Genomic DNA, 18,868 nt, shown 5'->3' on the forward strand with positions numbered 1-18,868 from the left:
CTACTTCTATATGTATCTATATCTGTCTCCTGTAGTTAAAGGAGTATAATTCTCCTACCAAAAATGACACAGACTTCACCCTCAGGCTCACTTCCTGGATATTAGAACTGGACAAATTGTCTAACACTCTTACAGCATAAGGAATAAGCAAAATAGAAAAAAACCCCCACAAAACTTGAGGTACTCTGGATTCAAAGTTTTATTCTTCCAACTTAATAAAATTAAGACACCCTATAGTATTATTGTAATGATAAGATTCATGAGATGAAATACATTTTCTTTCCACTGTTCAATTACTTGTATGAAAGTGACTTCATGTCTTTTATCCCCATCTCTCATACACTGGAGGGTAATGTTTTTGGTCTGGTTAACTAAAAAAAAAAAGGGACGTGTTACTTATTAACTTATGTGTCTTGGTACACTGGCTCTCTAGGTGCATTGTTTTATATCTCAGTAATCTTGATGGAAAGGTACTTTTATGTCTCCATCTGATATATGGCATATGAGCCTCAGCACAGGTGAGGTAAATTGTCCAGAGTTACACAGCAAACATACGGTAGAGATGATTGAAACAAATAATGCTGTACCTGGTATGGTGTGGGGCTCAACAAGGGGTAGATGTACAAGTGAGTTAATTATTCAGGCCCAGTCTCTATCTTTGGTCTTCATTCTGAAACATTTTGCTCTTGGTTTTTGATACCTAAAAGGATATTCACTAAAAGACCCAAGCTCCGGAATAAGCGTAAAGAGATAATGGAGGTAGAACAATAGATAGCCCGCAGGCTTAAAGGAATAATTTCCATTTATGAAGTTTCCTAGGCCAGTTTCCACTTGATCTTCAAACTCTAACTCTTTCTTCCTTGATTGTTTTGTTAACTGTCTAGATTTATGATTTAGGACTTCTAAAAATCCACCTATTGGGCAATAAGGTATATTCTAGAATTGAGGGCCAATATTAAACTTTCTACTAAAATGTTAATTCATTAATATCAAACTCTACCTTCAGACTAGAAACTCACAATGCTTTTGACAGTGGGGTACTGCCTCAAAATCTAAGCTTTCCTTATCTCCCAGAGTTGGGAAAGAACTCTTCTCCAGTCCTTAGTGTATTCCATAGCCCAAAGCAAGGAAGGAATGCACATTTGGGGATTTAGTTCCTGGACAAACTCATTGGTTCAGTTCACACAAAAATGAGGATAATCTATTTACTCTATAGGATGATTATAGGATATAGCTCACATTCTCAAAGGTCTTAGTTGGAGGACAAAGAAGTGTTTACCTAAGTGTAAAGGGCAGAGCTCCTTAGGGAGCTGCCCTAAGCAGAGCCCCTAGTGTTTGAAATAGAAAGGAGGAGCAGCATTTTGTTTAGATGTTTGTCAGTGATTGGAGATTGACAATCAGCATACACAGAGTGGGAAGAACTAAAGTTGGCTCACAGAGTCCTCGAAGGGTGGAGTCTGAGCAGAAGCGCTTTCAATTTCTCACCCAGAAGTCTGGCCTATAAACCTGTAACGAACTCTTGAGAGGTTTTTTTTGTTGTTGAAGGAGAAACACTGGGAGCTGTGGACCCCACTGGAATCCTAGCCGGTAAGCCCTGATACACTGATATATATACTCTGTACACAAATATACATTCAGTGATTTTTCTAAAGGGATATTCTCTCTGCTAGAATTCTTGTCATAATGCTTTAGAGGTTTCTTCTGCCAGTTTCTTCTCTTTTTCTCCTCCAAATTATTTTCATAAAAATGGTGCAACACCCTAAAAGTGTTCTCACCTTTAAAACTGCGAGTTAAATGAAGAGATTTTTACCAATATAGTAAAAAAAGAATTGATGTCAATAGTATACTGCAATTCATCTACTGAAAGATAGTTATAGTTGAATAAGTTAATCTTGGTACTTGAGTTTAAATGGTAAGATTTGATCAAAATTCAGATTATTAAATAAGCTTTAGGTCCTTTGTTTTCTGGTAACTCTAGTTGTCTTTGGTGCTGTTAGTCATATTCAGTTTTTGTTTAGAGAAGTGAAAATGTCTATTTCTTGAGTAAGGTTTCTTCCCCTTTCACTCTGTGAAATGTTTGCCTAAGAATGGAAGGTTGATACACATTTTTTCTATATAGCTAAAAGAGTTTCTTTTTTCTTTCCTGCTTTTACTTTGAGGACAGAGGGGTGTTTTTTAGGTAGTAATATTGCAGCAAATGCATTGAACTTATTAATGTGAAACTCAGCATATAATTCATATAAGCTTAGATATGAAGTATGCAGCTATGTCAGTGATGTCACTCATTCCTCAAACAATGATATATTTAAAGAACACTGTTCCATGCACATATATTAAGTAATACTTTCTTTCTCAATGAAAAGCTACACACTTTCTTCATAATTTGCTTTACCAGGTTCTAATCTTTGGACTGAAGTGAATAATTTGCTCATTTCAGGCATGAAACCTGAAACTGTGTAAAGATTAACTACTGGGTAGTTTAACCTTAGACCTGTGGGCAACTAGGAGATCCTGAATTCCATAATTCCATAAAAAAGTTTTTATGACTATAAGAGTTTCAGCTTTAAAGTTTTAGCTGTCTAAATAAAATTGAAAACACAATTTACAAAATTTCAAAAGCTAAATTGACAGTAAAATGGCAATTTCCATCACAAGGTATTAATATGAAAATATATTATGAGACTATCTTTTATCTCTTTAGAAAGGAATTTACTTAAATAATTTTATTTGATCCTAACCATGATCTTCTGAAGTAGAATTTAAGATAGTTTTATATAACATTGCAGCAGAGAAATGTTAGGTGACTCGCCTAAGACCATATGTGTACATGTCCACTTTTTTTTTTTTTTTTTAAACATCTTTATTGAAGTATAATTGCCTTACAATAGTGTGTTAGCTTCTGCTTTATAACAAAGTGAATCAGTTATACATATACAATATGTTCCCATTTCTCTTCCCTCTTGCATCTCCCTCCCTCCCACCCTCCCCATCCCACCCCTCTAGGTGGTCACAAAGCACCGAGCTGATCTCCCTGTGCTATGCGGCTACTTCCCACTAGCTATCTATTTTACATTTGGTAGTGTATATATGTCCATGACACTCTCTTACCCTGTCACATCTCACCCCACCCCCTCCCCATATCCTCAAGTCCATTCTCTAGTAGGTCTGTGTCTTTATTCCCGTCTTGCCACTAGGTTCTTCATGGCCTTTTTTTTTTTTTTTTTCCTTAGATTCCGTATATATGTGTTAGCATACTGTATTTGTTTTTCTCTTTCTGACTTACTTCACTCTGTATGACAGACTCTAACTCCATCCACCTCATTACAAATACCTCCATTTCATTTCTTTTTATGGCTGAGTAATATTCCATTGTATATATGTGCCACATCTTCTTTATCCATTCATCTGTCGATGGACATTTAGGTTGCTTCCAGGTCCTGGCTATTGTAAATAGAGCTGCAATGAACATTGTGGTACATGACACTTTTTGACCTATGGTTTTCTCAGGGTATATGCCCAGTAGTGGAATTGCTGGGTCGTATGGTAGTTCTATTTGTAGTTTTTTCAGGAACCTCCATACTGTTCTCCATAGTGGCTGTATCAATTTACATTCCCACCAACAGTGCAAGAGTGTTCCCTTTCCTCCACACCCTCTCCAGCATTTATTGTTTCTAGATTTTTTGATGATGGCCATTCTGACCGGTGTGAGATGATATCTCATTGTAGTTTTGATTTGCATTTCTCTAATGATTAATGATGTTGAGCATTCTTTCATGTGTCTGTAGGCCATCTGTATATCTTCTTTGGAGAAATGTCTATTTAGGTCTTCTGCCCATTTTTGGATTGGGTTGTTCGTTTTTTTGTTATTGAGCTGCATGAGCTGCTTGTAAATCTTGGAGATTAATCCTTTGTCAGTTGCTTCATTTGCAAATATTTTCTCCCATTCTAAGGGTTGTCTTTTGGTCTTGTTTATGGTTTCCTTTGCTGTGCAAAAGCTTTTAAGTTTCATTAGGTCCCATTTGTTTATTTGTGTTCTTATTTCCATTTCTCTGGGAGCTGGGTCAAAAAGAATCTTGCTGTGATGTATGTCATAGAGTGTTCTGCCTATGTTTTCCTCTAAGAGTTTGATAGTGTCTGGCCTTACACTTAGGTCTTTAATCCATTTGGAGTTTATTTTTGTGCATGGTGTCAGGGAGTGTTCTAATTTCATACTTTTACATGTACCTGTCCAATTTTCCCAGCACCACTTATTGAAGAGGCTGTCTTTTCTCCACTGTATATGCTTGCCTCCTTTATCAAAGATAAGGTGACCATATGTGTGTGGGTTTATCTCTGGGCTTTCTATCCTGTTCCATTGATCTATATTTCTGTTTTTGTGCCAGTACCAAACTGTCTTGATTACTGTAGCTTTGTAGTATAGTCTGAAGTCAGGGAGCCTGATTCCCCCAGCTCCATTTTTCGTTCTCAAGATTGCTTTGGCTATTCGGGGTCTTTTGTGTTTCCATCCAAATTGTGAAATTTTTTGTTCTAGTTCTGTGAAAAATGCCAGTGGTAGTTTGATAGGGATTGCATTGAATCTGTAGATTGCTTTGGGTAGTAGAGTCATTTTCACAATGTTGATTCTTCCAATCCAGGAACATGGTATATCTCTCCATCTATTTGTATCATCTTTAATTTCTTTCATCAGTGTCTTATAATTTTCTGCATACAGGTCTTTTGTCTCCTTAGGTAGGTTTATTCCTAGATATCTTATTCTTTTTGTTGCAATGGTAAACGGGAGTGTTTTCTTAATTTCACTTTCAGATTTTTCGTCATTAGTGTATAGAAATGCAAGCGATTTCTGTGCATTAATTTTGTATCCTGCTACTTTACCAAATTCATTGATTAGCTCTAGGAGTTTTCTGGTAGCCTCTTTAGGATTCTCTATGTATAGTATCATGTCATCTGCAAATAGTGACAGCTTTACTTCTTCTTTTCCGATTTGGATTCCTTTTATTTCTTTCTCTTCTCTGATTGCTGTGGCTAACACTTCCAAAACTATGTTGAATAATAGTGGTGAGAGTGGGCAACCTTGTCTTGTTCCTGATCTTAGTGGAAATGGTTTCAGTTTTTCACCATTGAGGACAATGTTGGCTGTGGGTTTGTCATATATGGCCTTTATTATGTTGAGGAAAGTTCCCTCTATGCCTACTTTCTGCAGGGCTTTTATCATAAATGGGTGTTGAATTTTGTCGAAAGCTTTCTCTGCATCTATTGAGATGATCATATGGTTTTTCTCCTTCAATTTGTTAATATGGTGTATCACATTGATTGATTTGCGTATATTGAAGAATCCTTGCATTCCTGGGATAAACCCCACTTGATCATGGTGTATGATCCTTTTAATGTGCTGTTGGATTCTGTTTGCGAGTATTTTGTTGAGGATTTTTGCATCTATGTTCATCAGTGATATTGGCCTGTAGTTTTCTTTCTTTGTGACATCTTTGTCTGGTTTTGGTATCAGGGTGATGGTGGCCTCGTAGAATGAGTTTGGGAGTGTTCCTCCCTCTGCAATATTTTGGAAGAGTTTGAGAAGGATAGGTGTTAGCTCTTCTCTAAATGTTTGATAGAATTCACCTGTGAAGCCATCTGGTCCTGGGCTTTTGTTTGTTGGAAGGTTTTTAATCACAGTTTCAATTTCAGTGCTTGTGATTGGTCTGTTCATATTTTCTATTTCTTCCTGGTTCAGTCTCGGCAGTTTGTGCATTTCTAAGAATCTGTCCATTTCTTCCAAGTTGTCCATTTTATTGGCATAGAGTTGCTTGTAGTAATCTCTCATGATCTTTTGTATTTCTGCAGTGTCAGTGGTTATTTCTCCTTTTTCATTTCTAATTCTATTGATCTGAGTCTTCTCCCTTTTTCTCTTGATGAGTCTGGCTAATGGTTTATCAATTTTGTTTATCTTCTCAAAGAACCAGCTTTTAGTTTCATTGATTTTTGCTATTGTTTCCTTCATTTCTTTTTCATTTATTTCTGACCTGATCTTTATAATTTCTTTCCTTCTGCTGGCTTTGGGGTTTTTTTGTTCTTCTTTCTCTAATTGCTTTAGGTGCAAGGTTAGGTTGTTTATTCGAGATGTTTCCTGTTTCTTGAGGTAGGCTTGTATTGCTATAATCTTCCCTCTTAGCACTGCTTTTGCTGCGTCCCATAGGTTTTGGGTCGTCGTATCTCCATTGTCATTTATTTCTAGGTATTTTTTGATTTCCCCTTTGATTTCTTCAGTAATCACTTCATTATTAAGTAATGTATTGTGTAGCCTCCATGTGTTTGTATTTTTTACAGATCTTTTCCTGTAATTGATATCTAGTCTCATAGCGTTGTGGTCGGAAAAGATACTTGATACGATTTCAATTTTCTTAAATTTACCAAGGTTTGATTTGTGACCCAAGATATGATCTATCCTGGAGAATGTTCCATGAGCACTTGAGAAAAATGTGTATTCTGTTGTTTTTGGGTGGAATGTCCTATAAATATCAATTAAGTCCATCTTGTTTAATGTATCATTTAAAGCTTGTGTTTCCTTATTTATTTTCATTTTGGATGATCTGTCCATTGGTGAAAGTGGGGTGTTAAAGTCCCCTACTATGATTGTGTTGCTGTCGATTTCCCCTTTATGGCTGTTAGTACTTGCCTTATGTATTGAGGTGCTCCTATGTTGGGTGCATAAATATTTACAATTGTTATACCTTCCTCTTGGATCGATCCCTTGATCATTATATAGTGTCCTTCTTTGTCTCTTGTAATAGTCTTTATTTTAAAGTCTATTTTGTCTGATATGAGAATTGCTACTCCAGCTTTCTTTTGATTTCCATTTGCATGGAATATCTTTTTCCATCCCTTCACTTTCAGTCTGTATGTGTCTCTAGGTCTGAAGTGGGTCTCTTGTAGACAGCATATATATGGGTCTTGTTTTTGTATCCATTCAGCCAGCCTGTGTCTTTTGGTGGGAGCATTTAATCCATTTACATTCAAGGTAATTATCGATATGTATGTTCCTATTCCCATTTTCTTAAATGTTTTGGGTTTGTTATTGTAGGTGTTTTCCTTCTCTTGTGTTTCTTGCCTAGAGAAGTTCCTTTAGCATTTGTTGTAAAGCTGGTTTGGTAGTGCTGAACTCTCTCAGCTTTTGCTTGTCTGTAAAGGTTTTAATTTCTCCATCACATTTGAATGAGATCCTTGCTGGGTAGAGTAATCTTGGTTGTAGGTTCTTCTCCTTCATGACTTTAAGTATATCCTGCCACTCCCTTCTGGCTTGCAGAGTTTCTGCTGAAAGATCAGATGTTAACCTTATGGGGATTCCCTTGTGTGTTATTTGTTTTTTTTCCCTTGCTGCCTTTAATATGTTTTCCTTATATTTAATTTTTGACAGTTTGATTAATATGTGTCTTGGCGTGTTTCTCCTTGGATTTATCCTGTATGGGACTCTCTGTGCTTCCAGGACTTGATTAACTATTTCCTTTCCCATATTAGGGAAGTTTTCAACTATAATCTCTTCAAATATTTTCTCAGTTCCTTTCTTTTTCTCTTCTTCTTCTGGGACCCCTATAATTCGAATGTTGGTGCGTTTAATGCTGTCCCAGAGGTCTCTGAGACTGTCCTCAGTTCTTTTCATTCTTTTTTCTTTATCCTGCTCTGCAGTAGTTATTTCCACCATTTTATCTTCCAGGTCACTTATCCTTTCTTCTGCCTCAGTTATTCTGCTATTGATCCCATCTAGAGTATTTTTAATTTCATTTATTGTGTTTTTCATCATTGCTTGATTCCTCTTTAGTTCTTCTACGTCCTTGTTAAATGCTTCTTGCATTTTGTCTATTCTATTTCCAAGATTTTGGATCATCCTTACTATCATTATTCTGAATTCTTTTTCAGGTAGACTACCTATTTCCTCTTCATTTGTTAAGTCTAGTGTGTTTTGACCCTGCTCCTTCATCTGCTGTGTGTTTTTCTGTCGTCTCATTTTGCTTATCTTACTGTGTTTGGGGTCTCCTTATCACAGGTTGCAGGTTTGTAGTTCCCGTTGTTTTTGGTATCTGTCCCCAGTGGCTAAGGTTGGTTCAGTGGGTTGTGTAGGCTTCCTGGTGGAGGGAACTAGTGCCTGAGCTCTGGTGGATGAGGCTGGATCTTGTCTTTCTGGTGGGCACGTCCACGTCTGGTGGTGTATTTTGGGGTGTCTGTGGCCTTATTATGATTTTAGGCAGCCTCTCTGCTAATGGATGAGGCTGTGTTCCTGTCTTGCTAGTTGTTTGGCATAGGGTGTTCAGCACTGTAGCTTGCTGGTCATTGAGTGATGCTGGGTCTTGATGTTGAGATGGAGATCTCTGAGAGATTTTTGCCGTTTGGTATTACGTGGAGCTGGGAGGTCTCTTGTGGACCAGTGTCCTGAAGTTGGCTCTCCCACCTCCGAGGTACGGCCCTGATGCCTGGCTGAAGCACCAAAAGCCTTTCGTCCACACGGCTCAGAGTAAGAGGGAGAAAAAATAGAAAGAAAGAAAGAAAGAAAGAAAGGAAGGAAGGAAGGAAGAAGGAAGGAAGGAAGGAAGGAAGGAAAGAAAGAAAGAAAGAAAGGAAAGAAAGAAAGAAGCTATAATATAGTGAAGTAAAATAAAGCTATTGTAAAGCAAAGCTATACAGACAAAATCTCCCCCAGAAGCATATACATATACACTCACAAAAAAAAAAGGAAAAGGGGAAAAATTAATATATCCTGCTCCCAAAGTCCACCTCCTGAATTTGGGATGATTCGTTGTCTATTCAGGTATTCAACAGATGCAGGCACATCAAGTTGTTTGTGGAGTTTTAATCCGCTTCTTCTGAGGCTGCTGGGACAGATTTCCCCTCCTCTTCTCTGTTCGCACAGCTCCTGGGGATCAGCTTTGGATTTGGACCCGCCTCTGCGTGTAGGTCGCCTGAGGGCGTCTGTTCCCCGCCCAGACAGGACGGGGTTAAAGGAGCAGCTGCTTCGGGGACTCTGGCTCGCCCAGGCCGCGGGGAGGGAGGGGTACAGAGGAGGCGGGGCGAGCCTGCGGCGTCAGAGGCCGGCGTGACGTTGCAGCAGCCTGAGGCGCGCAGTGCGTTCTCCCGGGGGATGTTGTCCCTGGATCACGGGACCCTGGCAGTGGCGGGCTGCACGGGCTCCCTGGAGGGGCGGTGTGGAGAGTGACCTGTGCTCGCACACAGGCTTCTTGGAGGCGGCAGCAGCAGCCCCAGCGTCTCACGCCCGTCTCTGGGGTCCGCGCTGATCGCCGCGGCTCGCGCCAGTTTCTGGAGTTCGTTTAGGCGGCGCTCTGAATCCCCTCTCCTTGCGCGCCGCGAAACAAAGAGGCAAGAAAAAGTCTCTTGCCTCTTCGGCAGCTGCAGACTTTTTCCCGGTCTCCCTCCCAGCCAGCTGTGGTGCGCTAACCCCTTCAGGCTGTGTTCACGCCGCCAACCCCAGTCCTCTCCTTGCGACCGAAGCCCGAGCCTCAGCTCCCAGCCCCGCCCGCCCCGGCGGCTGAGCAGACAAGCCTCTCGGGCTGGTGAGTGCTGGTCAGCGCCGAGCCTCCGTGCGGGAAGTGCGGGAACCTCTCCGCTTTGCCCTCCGCACCCCTGTGGCTGCGCTCTCCTCCGTGGCTCCGAAGCTTCCCCCCTCTGCCACCCGCAGTCTCTGCCCGCGAAGGGGCTCCTAGTGCGTGGAAATCTTTCCTCCTTCACAGCTCCCTCCCACTGGTGCAGGTGCCGTCCCTATTCTTTTGTCTCTGTTATTTCTTTTTTCTTTTGCCCTACCCAAGTACGGGGGGAGTTTCTTGCCTTTTGGGAGGTCTGACGTTTTCTGCCAGCGTTCAGTGGGTGTTCTGTAGGAGCAGTTCCACGTGTAGATGTATTTCTACTGTATCTGTGGGAAGGAAGGTGATCTCCGCGTCTTACTCTTCCGCCATCTTCTCTCCTCCCACATGTCCACTTTTAAAATAAAATTAACACTAAATACATGAAGTATAAAATTCAGAATTTTTTAAAACTTGGGTTGAATTTCTTTATTTCAATATCAGAGCATGTCAATTTACCTGCAAATGGTAAACCTAAACAAGGCATAAAATTACAGTTTATTAAGCACTAATTGTCTTAGTGGCGGGGTGAGTGCAGAATTTAGCAGGAATTGTTATGAGTTAATAAACTGGTTTCTTGGAGTGAGGGCACTGTGTTGTCATGGGCACTGAGGATTTTATTTACTTCTGTCGGGAGCTGTGCCTGTTGGCAGGGTGGCACCCAGTTTGCTCTTCTGGAAAGACTATTTCACCAGCAGGTATCTTACTGTCAGTGCAGGTGAGGTTTTGACACCTGGGCTGTGACAGGCCCAGAAGTAGGACCAGCACTTTAACCTTTGCCTGGCTGGGACTGAAAGGATTAAAAAGAGTAGATGGAGTTATAGCCTGTGGTGCTTTGCAGACTGAGTACAGGGCTGAAAAAAGAAATAAAGGGAGAGAAAGGGAATGAACCAAAGAAACATTGAAAGGAAAATCAGGAAACAAGATTGAAAGAAAAAGAAGTGAGAGGTTCAAGTCTTGGGTCAGGAATTCTTCTCTGCACATTCCACCCACATGCCCTGTCAAAGACAAGCACAATTTGACTCAGTTCCTCAGGCAAGTGCAGTGCCAAATTGTGAGCTCTATTATCCTTCTCTTTCATTTTTGTTTCTACTCTATTGATTCCAGAGTTTGGTCTCAAAATAGGGGAAAATGACTCTGATCCCTCAGAATTGTTACAGGGATTAAATAAGAAACAAATATGAAGAGGCTAATGAGTTAATACAAATATTTTTTTAAATGAAGTTGAATTTTATTGCTAATATGATGGTAGAAAATTAATTTGTGTATTGATTTAGATAACCCAGTTAGAGTTTAGAGTCAACCCTGATGAACTCTGAAAGTGCTGACTCTCCAAAGGAAGTCTCAAATATAAGGCAAGCTCTCTTGATTCTGAATCCCATTGAAAATGTTCCTTTAATTATTTCCTCTGTGGTTGGAATGAGGAGGGTATTCCTCTAGTAACAGTCATTAATCCTGTCAAATAATTCATCAAGCTATTTTGTGAATCTTATTCAATTGCCATTTGGGGGGGAACACTCTATCTGAAAGGCACTGCTCAGGAATGGGTTGGCTACAAAGATAAATTAAACAAGATTCAGGCGCCCAGGTAGATTACAGTTCAATAGCAACTCAATCAAGCTACCATAAGTAATGGGTTTATAGTAAAGACACACTTGATAGACAGAAAAACAGCTCATGGGATTCTTGGAACAGTCAAGCAGGCAGCCTCCCAGGCCTTGCACATAGTTTATTGCACAAAAAGATTCAATGACCCTCCTGACCGGCTTGTCTTGTCACCTTTTCAGGAGGCATAGCTGTTTTATCTCTTGCCATCATGTAATTAAGTGATTCTTACTTGCTGTTGGAATCATTTCATGTTTTAACAATCAGTGGTTTGGTCTGAGTCCGAAAAATGAGTCACTCATGACAATACTCCTTCTAGACCCTACCATTTTATTGCTCCTCTCTTTGACTCTTTTAAATTTTTGCTTCTGTTTCTAACTGAATAAATAGCTATATCTCACAGCTCAGATTCTTGGAAGAATTGGATTATATGTTCAGCTAAACACCATCATGACTGTTGGGCTAGAGCTTTTACAGCAAGGCATTCACAGACCACTGACAAAACAGTGCATTGTCTTTAGTGGGTCGAGTGTCCAGCAAAAGTCTGGTCTACTTACTGTGACCAGGCAATTGATAATGTCAAGCAGTGGAGACACATTCATTGCTATTTAAAAGGCAGGTTCCTTCATCAGAAAACTATAGGTAGAGACCCAGATAAAATCAAGTTGTAGGCATGGCAAGCATGTTTGGTTTTTCCCATACACATATGTATCTAAATAATTATAGTACCTAGCAGAATATATTATCATAAGAGGTGTGCTCATAAGTGTTATAGGTGTCCAGAAGAAAAGACTACTTTTAGCTCAGATAACATGACAAGCCTCATGAAAAACAACAGTATTTGAGCTAGGGCTTGAAGGGTGACTAGGATCTGAATATGTAAAAGGGAAAGTATAACATTTTAGGCAAAGGGACAGAAAAATCACAGAGATAGAAAATTTCATGAAGCGGACAAATAATTTAGTTTGGTCAGGTATTAAAAGAACCATCAACATCAATATCAAAAGCTTTGACATTGGTACAAAAGCATGAATCGGAGCAACTGGAAACTATTAACTAAAAAGAAGCTAAAAAACATACTCAGATAAAGCTCAGTAACCTTATCTGGGAATATAAAGAATGGCTCATCAGGGGAGACAACTGGCAATTGAGAAAGGAAGAGGTCAAATAAACAAGCAGGAGAATTTAAGTTCAGAATACAGGAAGTATGTCTATTGTAAAACACTCAGATATACAACTCTTAATTGCTTAACACTGTGTGTGTTGGTTGCGGGGGGGTGGGGGGGGAGGAGAGAGAGTGAGGGGTAGAAGAAAGATGACTGAACTGAGATTCTAGAACCTCATCTCTGTTAGTTTCAGCTGGTCCCTAAGAGTTCTAGACTTTATGTACAGTCTGTGAGTTGAAAAATATCAAACTTCTACCTTGTGATGCAATTTTCTCATGAGCTACAGACTCAAACATTCAATCCCCAGCTTGATACTTCTACCTGGATGTTTAATACTCACCTCAAACTTAACATGTCCTAAACAGAACTCTGATTTTCCTCCTCAAAATTTTTCTTTCCTAGATATTTATTTCACCACTTTGAACATATTTGCTCATATCCCAAAGCTAAAAGTCACTCCCTTTCTTCTTCTCACCAGAGATAATTTATCTACTTTTTTCTCCAAAATATGTCATAAATCCACACATTTCTACTTTTCCCCTCACCGTATTTAGTCTACTATCATTTTTTCCCTGAACTACTAAAGTAGCCTTAATTTGCCTCTCTTTTTTTCACTCTTATAATTCATCAGAAAGCAGAAAAAATGACTTTTATTTAATGTAAAGTAACATCATATCACTCTCCTACTCAAGACCCTCCAGTGATTTCCCATTAAAGAGAAAAATAGCCAAACTCCCTTCTGGCTTTCAACGTTCTTTATGATAAACTTTTGACTCTGCTTCTCTTACCTTATAGTCTTCCCTTCTTCTTGATTCGATGACTGCATTAGTTGAACAGCCCAAACCCATCTCCACCTCAGGACCTTTGCACTTTCTGTCATCTTCCTCCAGGTCCAGATCTTCACGTGCCTAACTTTATAACATGATTCAGAAATGCTCCTATATCCCTGCCTCAGAGAGATGCACTTGACCCACCCCTCTAAGGTAGCAGTTCCATGCCCCAATGACTCTATCCCATTCTCTGCTCTCTCTACTCATAGCTCTTGAAACTATCTGAAGTTACATTATTTTATTTAATTATGTTTCCCTTCTTCCACTAAAAAGTGAACTCAACAAAAGTCACTATTTATATACTCTCTTAGATACTGCTGTTCTACCAGTGTTTGGAGCTACACTGCAGTTGCTCAATAAATATTTGTTGAAAGAGTAAATAAATGGAAGACTGTATATGTGGTGTCGACAATAGTACAAGTATGTAAGTAAAACTAGCCTGAGCAAATTTCTTGACACCCACCAGTCTCTGTTCCCAGAGAGTGTTCCAACGGGTTCTTAGATGTGTGTGTTAAATTAGATGCCCACCCCTCAGGCCGGAGTTTTAATATAAGCAGGTGAGCCTCCTTGACTGTAAGTCTAAGCACAATTGGCTGCCTCTGAGCCGGCCCCTGGGACAGGTGAGTCTGAGCACGTAAGCTCATTAAGAGCTATTACTCAGGTCCCTACTCTTTTGTGAGTCTTGGGACTCCAGCCCTATTGACTTTCCAAATTTTCTGTTTTGGGGGCTTGTCTCTTAAATGCATGTCTTAAAACTTGAGGTATCTGATGTGGGGTTTGAACCCTTTGCTTCTCAGGGAGAAGCTCCAGGTTTTGATTCCCTCCAGATTGTGGTTCACCACATGGGCAAGAGGGTGTTAAGCCCAGATTGTGTCCTAGCCTCTTCTACTCACTTCAGTGTGGTTTTCTCCTCGTTCTCCTGATGTGTAGTTGACGCTCAGCCAGCCTTTAGGTTTTTTCAGAGGAAACTGCTTCATATGTAGTTGTAGACTCAGTGTGTCTGCGGGGTCAAGTGAGTTCAGTATCTTCCTGCGCTGCCATCTTAAACAGGAAGCCTCTCCTATTCTTGCTCAATTTCAAAAAACTAAAACTTTGGGAAATAAATACAAATATAAAAAATAAATACAAAATAAATATAAATATAAATCTCCATTGTCATTTATCCCTTTCCGAAATTTAAGTTTTCTTTCCAAAAAGGTGGGAAGTGTTAGAATGATGACTAAAGGAAGCAGGAAGTGCTTTCAAGAAACACCACAGGGTCCTGCTTTGTTCAAAGATGCTCTGTATGACTGTGAAAGAGAAGTTTCTCATTAGCAGCAGCAGGTAGATCTCTTTGGTCTTCATATGGCAAAAATTACTAACATGATTTAAGGTGTTTAAATACTTTTTCATCGATATTGTTTTTATTCACAATAAAGAATTTGTTAAGGTTCTATTGTATATATGTTCATATTTTTAAAACTATGATCCAAGAATCATTGGGGATGGGAGAGTGGAGGTGGGCTAGGGAGAAGGAGGATAAGCTAGGTGGGGCACTGCTCTTCTATACTTTTCACAAAAGCATCTTTACTGTTACCTCCTAGTAAGACACCTAAAGGAAAAAGTGCTGACATTATGTATGTTTGAATGTCATTAATTTGGACCACTTCTCAGAAAATAAAAATGGAAAGAGCTAACACTTATTGAGAGCTTACTTTGTCTTGAGCACCATTACCTAATTCAGTCCTTTCAGCATCCCTAAGTTACTATTATTTTCATTATTATGTGCATGAGAAAAACTCAGGCATGGGGTTTAATGCTGATTGTTAATTATATTATTCGTGAGGTTGGGAAGATGAGAAGCTTAGTTAAAACAAAAGGTGTTTTACTTAAAAGCTAATTTTCTACCAAAAAAAAAAAATGATGGTGGCTAGATTATTTTTAATTTTTTTCAAATTAATTTTTAGAGGAGAACTTATAATGGAACCTTCACCTCTTGAGTTACCAGCTGACACAGTCCGACGCATCGCATCTGAACTTAGATGTCACCCAACAGATGAGAGGGTTGCCCTCCGCCTCGATGAGGAAGATAAGCTGAGGCACTTCAGGGAGTGTTTTTATATTCCCAAAATGCAGGATCTGCCTCCAAGTAAGAATACTGGAAAGGGTTTTACTTTTCTTAATCAATTTATTAACATATTTGCTACTGCATGTGTTCATCATAAATCTTTGAAAATCACTGTTCTGTTACATAATAGAGCCATTGCAATTGTGTCTGCAAAACAGCAGGCACCTGGTGGTATTAAATCAACCTGTCAGCCTACCTTAGTCTCAGATTCTATATGTTTCCTCTCCTCTTCTGAAGAAAATACTTACAGGGTTCTTATATTGTCATCTAGTTCTCTGAACAATAGAGTTACTGATTGAAAATTATAGCAGATGCATTTACTTGTTCTCTTAAGCACTCAGAGCTCAAAAAAATTCTTTTTCAATACAGTATTAGAATACCTTTTGTTTTGTGGCACCTAGTTCATGATAACATATTTGTATAAGAGAGAATATTATTTTGGGACTTGGATGTATTAGGAAGGATGTTACATAAGTAGCCATCTTTGTGTGTTGTGGCATGTATGACTTACAAAAAATAATTAAATAAATAAAATCAATGCCTAAGAAATGCATATTGCATTTCAAAAAATTAATACAGTAAACTGACTTTGTTCTTGTTTTGGAGGATGTTCTGTTTCAAAAAAAATAGGTAGCACAGGTAAAAAAAAGAAACAATTTTTCATATTTGGCTTAGCTCCATTTTCCATCGATGAAAAAGTTTACAAGTTGAATAGAACTGATCCACCAAAATGGGTTTCACATACTTAATAATTCAGTCTAATTTCCTTTTTTCTTCAGATTAACTGTGGCAGGTACAATTTTGGATACTCATAATCCAAGAGCGTTAGCTAATATGATTTTAAGATGAGATTGGGTCACATAACTGTCATATTTGGCTTATATTTTATTATGTAACACAGGATGGCACCTTGTAAAATTATGCAAGTGTAAAATAAAAGGAAGCCTTGTATCCAATTTAAAGTTGTTTACTATCCATTGAGGAAGACATTGATGAGACCAGATAAAATGGGGTTATAAGTGAAGTGATGTGGGATCACAGGAAAAAATTTTCTATGTCTTTCTGGAATCTAAAATGCAAGGACATTTTGATTTGAAACTTAAGGGATAAAAAGAAATACTAACGTGTGAAATATGATGAAATTAAATCTAGGAATAGTCTATCAGTGATGGGAAGGAAGGGGCCTCGTAACATACAGAACACAGTGTGGAAGTCCTCAAAAATTCCCAGGACCCACTTAAGACAAGTTAGCTCTGGTGACCCTGCCCCTATGCGTTCTCCAGCCTCTGGGCTGCCTGGGGCTTTGATGAGCCCCTAGTTCAGGCGTGACAGCAGAACCCTGGAGTGTCACAGAGTTTAAGATTGCCTTCTCGGCACACAACAAAACTATAAATCGGGAATCAAGGCTCTAGAACTTTATGCCATTTATTGAAAGCTGTAATTTCCCCATGATTTAAAAAAATTTATTTTATTCCTTTTCATGAGTGATAAGAAAAACAGACACAACAAAGTAAGCAAATAAATACACTAACAAGACCTTTCTAGTGAGGGCAGAAGATGGTATCAGAGAGAAGGAAGAACTGAGGAGAGAAAATGGCCAGTGGTACATTGTAGCTGCAGCCTGGGCTGAGATTTCTTGGGAAATAATGCTAACTAATGGCCACATCTAGACACCCATCTATGAACAATGGCTACTTCCTCAACACTGGAGGTGATACATTAGGGAGTTTTGATTTCTTTGTCTGTCTTTCTTTTCTTAAGATGTCTTTCTTCTATGTACTACCATTAGGGATTTGACGTAGGACCCAACTCTGGATTTTCAGGTATAAAACCTATTGAAATAAATGGGTACACAGAAAGTTAAAATGCTATTTTGAATTTATCACTTTTTCTGTTACTGAACTTAAGCCTCATTAACTAACATAACTCTCATCCTCATGTTGAGTCACTTACATTCAACAAATATTTATTAGTTACCTTTACACATTCCCCCTCATGCCTTGAAACTTACTTTCTAATCCAACTCTCCCATTCCCAGCTCAATGGATTTGTAGTATAAACAACCAACAAAACTCACAGGGTATGTCCTGGGATGCACTGTGGTCTGATTTTAATACCAGATCAACACAGGACTCTTCTACTAAGCTTTGAGATAATTTAATCAGAACCCAGATAAAGATAGTAATGTACATATAATCACTTCGTTATACTTAAGAGTTGACTCTAGTATCCTGATTATAGGTATCACATTTGTAATAGAAAATAACTTAAAAATCACAACCTTGGTTAAGTTATTGCTGATTCTTAAAGAAATATAAGGGGAAAGAAGATGAATTGATTCAATAAAAATTTAAACAATTCATTTGTTAAAAAAATACAGTTTTGAATGATACAAAAATTTACTTCATTAACCCCAGGAGTTTTTCTAAATTAGTTATTGTCAAAGTGTGTGGTCTCCTGACCAGCACATGAGGATCACCAGGGAATTTACCAGAACTATCAATTTCTTGGGTACCACCCCAGAATTACTAAATCAGAGACTCTGAGGAGAGCCCAGTCATCTGTACTTGGTCTCTTCGGACGGTGTCATAGATAGTTGGATTAATTAACTTCTATTCTCATTATTCTCACTCTAGGAGTTCCTTACTCTCTGAAGGTTCATCCTTTCAACAAATATTTATTAAGCACTTAATCTGTTCAAAACATTATTCTCAAAACAGTTTATCGTGAACTAAAGAGCAAAGTTGTCACTTTCCTGAACTTTTATTCAAGTATGAGGAGACAGATAATAAACAAAATTACAAACAATGTAATGTGTACTCTATCTGGTAGTGTGCTAAGTGTTATAAGGGCCGGGAGGGTGGGAGGAGTGTCATTTTACTCAGGGTGGTCTTCGAAGGAAACACTGATGAGATGACACCTGAGCAGAGATAAGAATAAAGTGTGAAAGTGAGCCTTAAGGATACAGAGGTGAAGACAAGCCTGGTGGCTCTTTAAGTTTGCCCTGCCAAGCATTTTTAGTAAGTTAAATTTAAGCTATCCAAACAAGATCTATTATTATTCTGAATCTGTGATATTTAGCCTTGGTTAGAGAAAACTGACATAGAAAACTATCATGCTTGAGTTTGTATCCAGGGATTCTATATAACATAACAGAGCCTCTTCAGTTCAACTACTGTTAGTCTCAGAAGACAGTGACAAGTATGAGGTATCAGTAAACGAAATAAAGGAAAGTGTGCTTTTCAACATAAACTGGAATCCTTTATTTAATGATAGCTAATGCTGTGTTAAATAAAGGCTTTATCCAGCTATAAAAGACATCTATTTATGACTGTGATTTTAATAATGACTTAAATAATATCCATAAGAAGAACAATGGAGTATCTCTTACTTAAAAGCTAAATTTTCTAGACATTTTGAACTTCTCATGGCAGTTGTGTTCTGTAATTTAACGGACTTATTTGTATCCTTCTCTTTTCTTTTGTATTACTCTATCTGCTCCCTGAGAGTAGGGACTGTCTGATTTCTCTATGTCTGAGT

General features: G+C 38.7%; 1 protein-coding gene across 1 annotated transcript in view; it reads left to right on the forward strand.

The window, feature by feature from the left end:
• Nucleotides 1-1,390: 1,390 nt before the first annotated feature.
• Nucleotides 1,391-18,868, forward strand: part of KYNU (kynureninase) — a 114,988-nt gene continuing 97,510 nt past the window's right edge. Inside the window, 2 exon segments of the mRNA XM_059927124.1 lie at nt 1,391-1,587; nt 15,168-15,349. Coding sequence (XP_059783107.1) covers nt 15,181-15,349 — 169 coding nt within the window. The 5' untranslated portion in view covers nt 1,391-1,587; nt 15,168-15,180.

The sequence above is a fragment of the Balaenoptera ricei genome, chromosome 7 (assembly GCF_028023285.1).
Source record: "Balaenoptera ricei isolate mBalRic1 chromosome 7, mBalRic1.hap2, whole genome shotgun sequence".
In the NCBI taxonomy this organism is placed as follows: domain Eukaryota; kingdom Metazoa; phylum Chordata; class Mammalia; order Artiodactyla; family Balaenopteridae; genus Balaenoptera; species Balaenoptera ricei.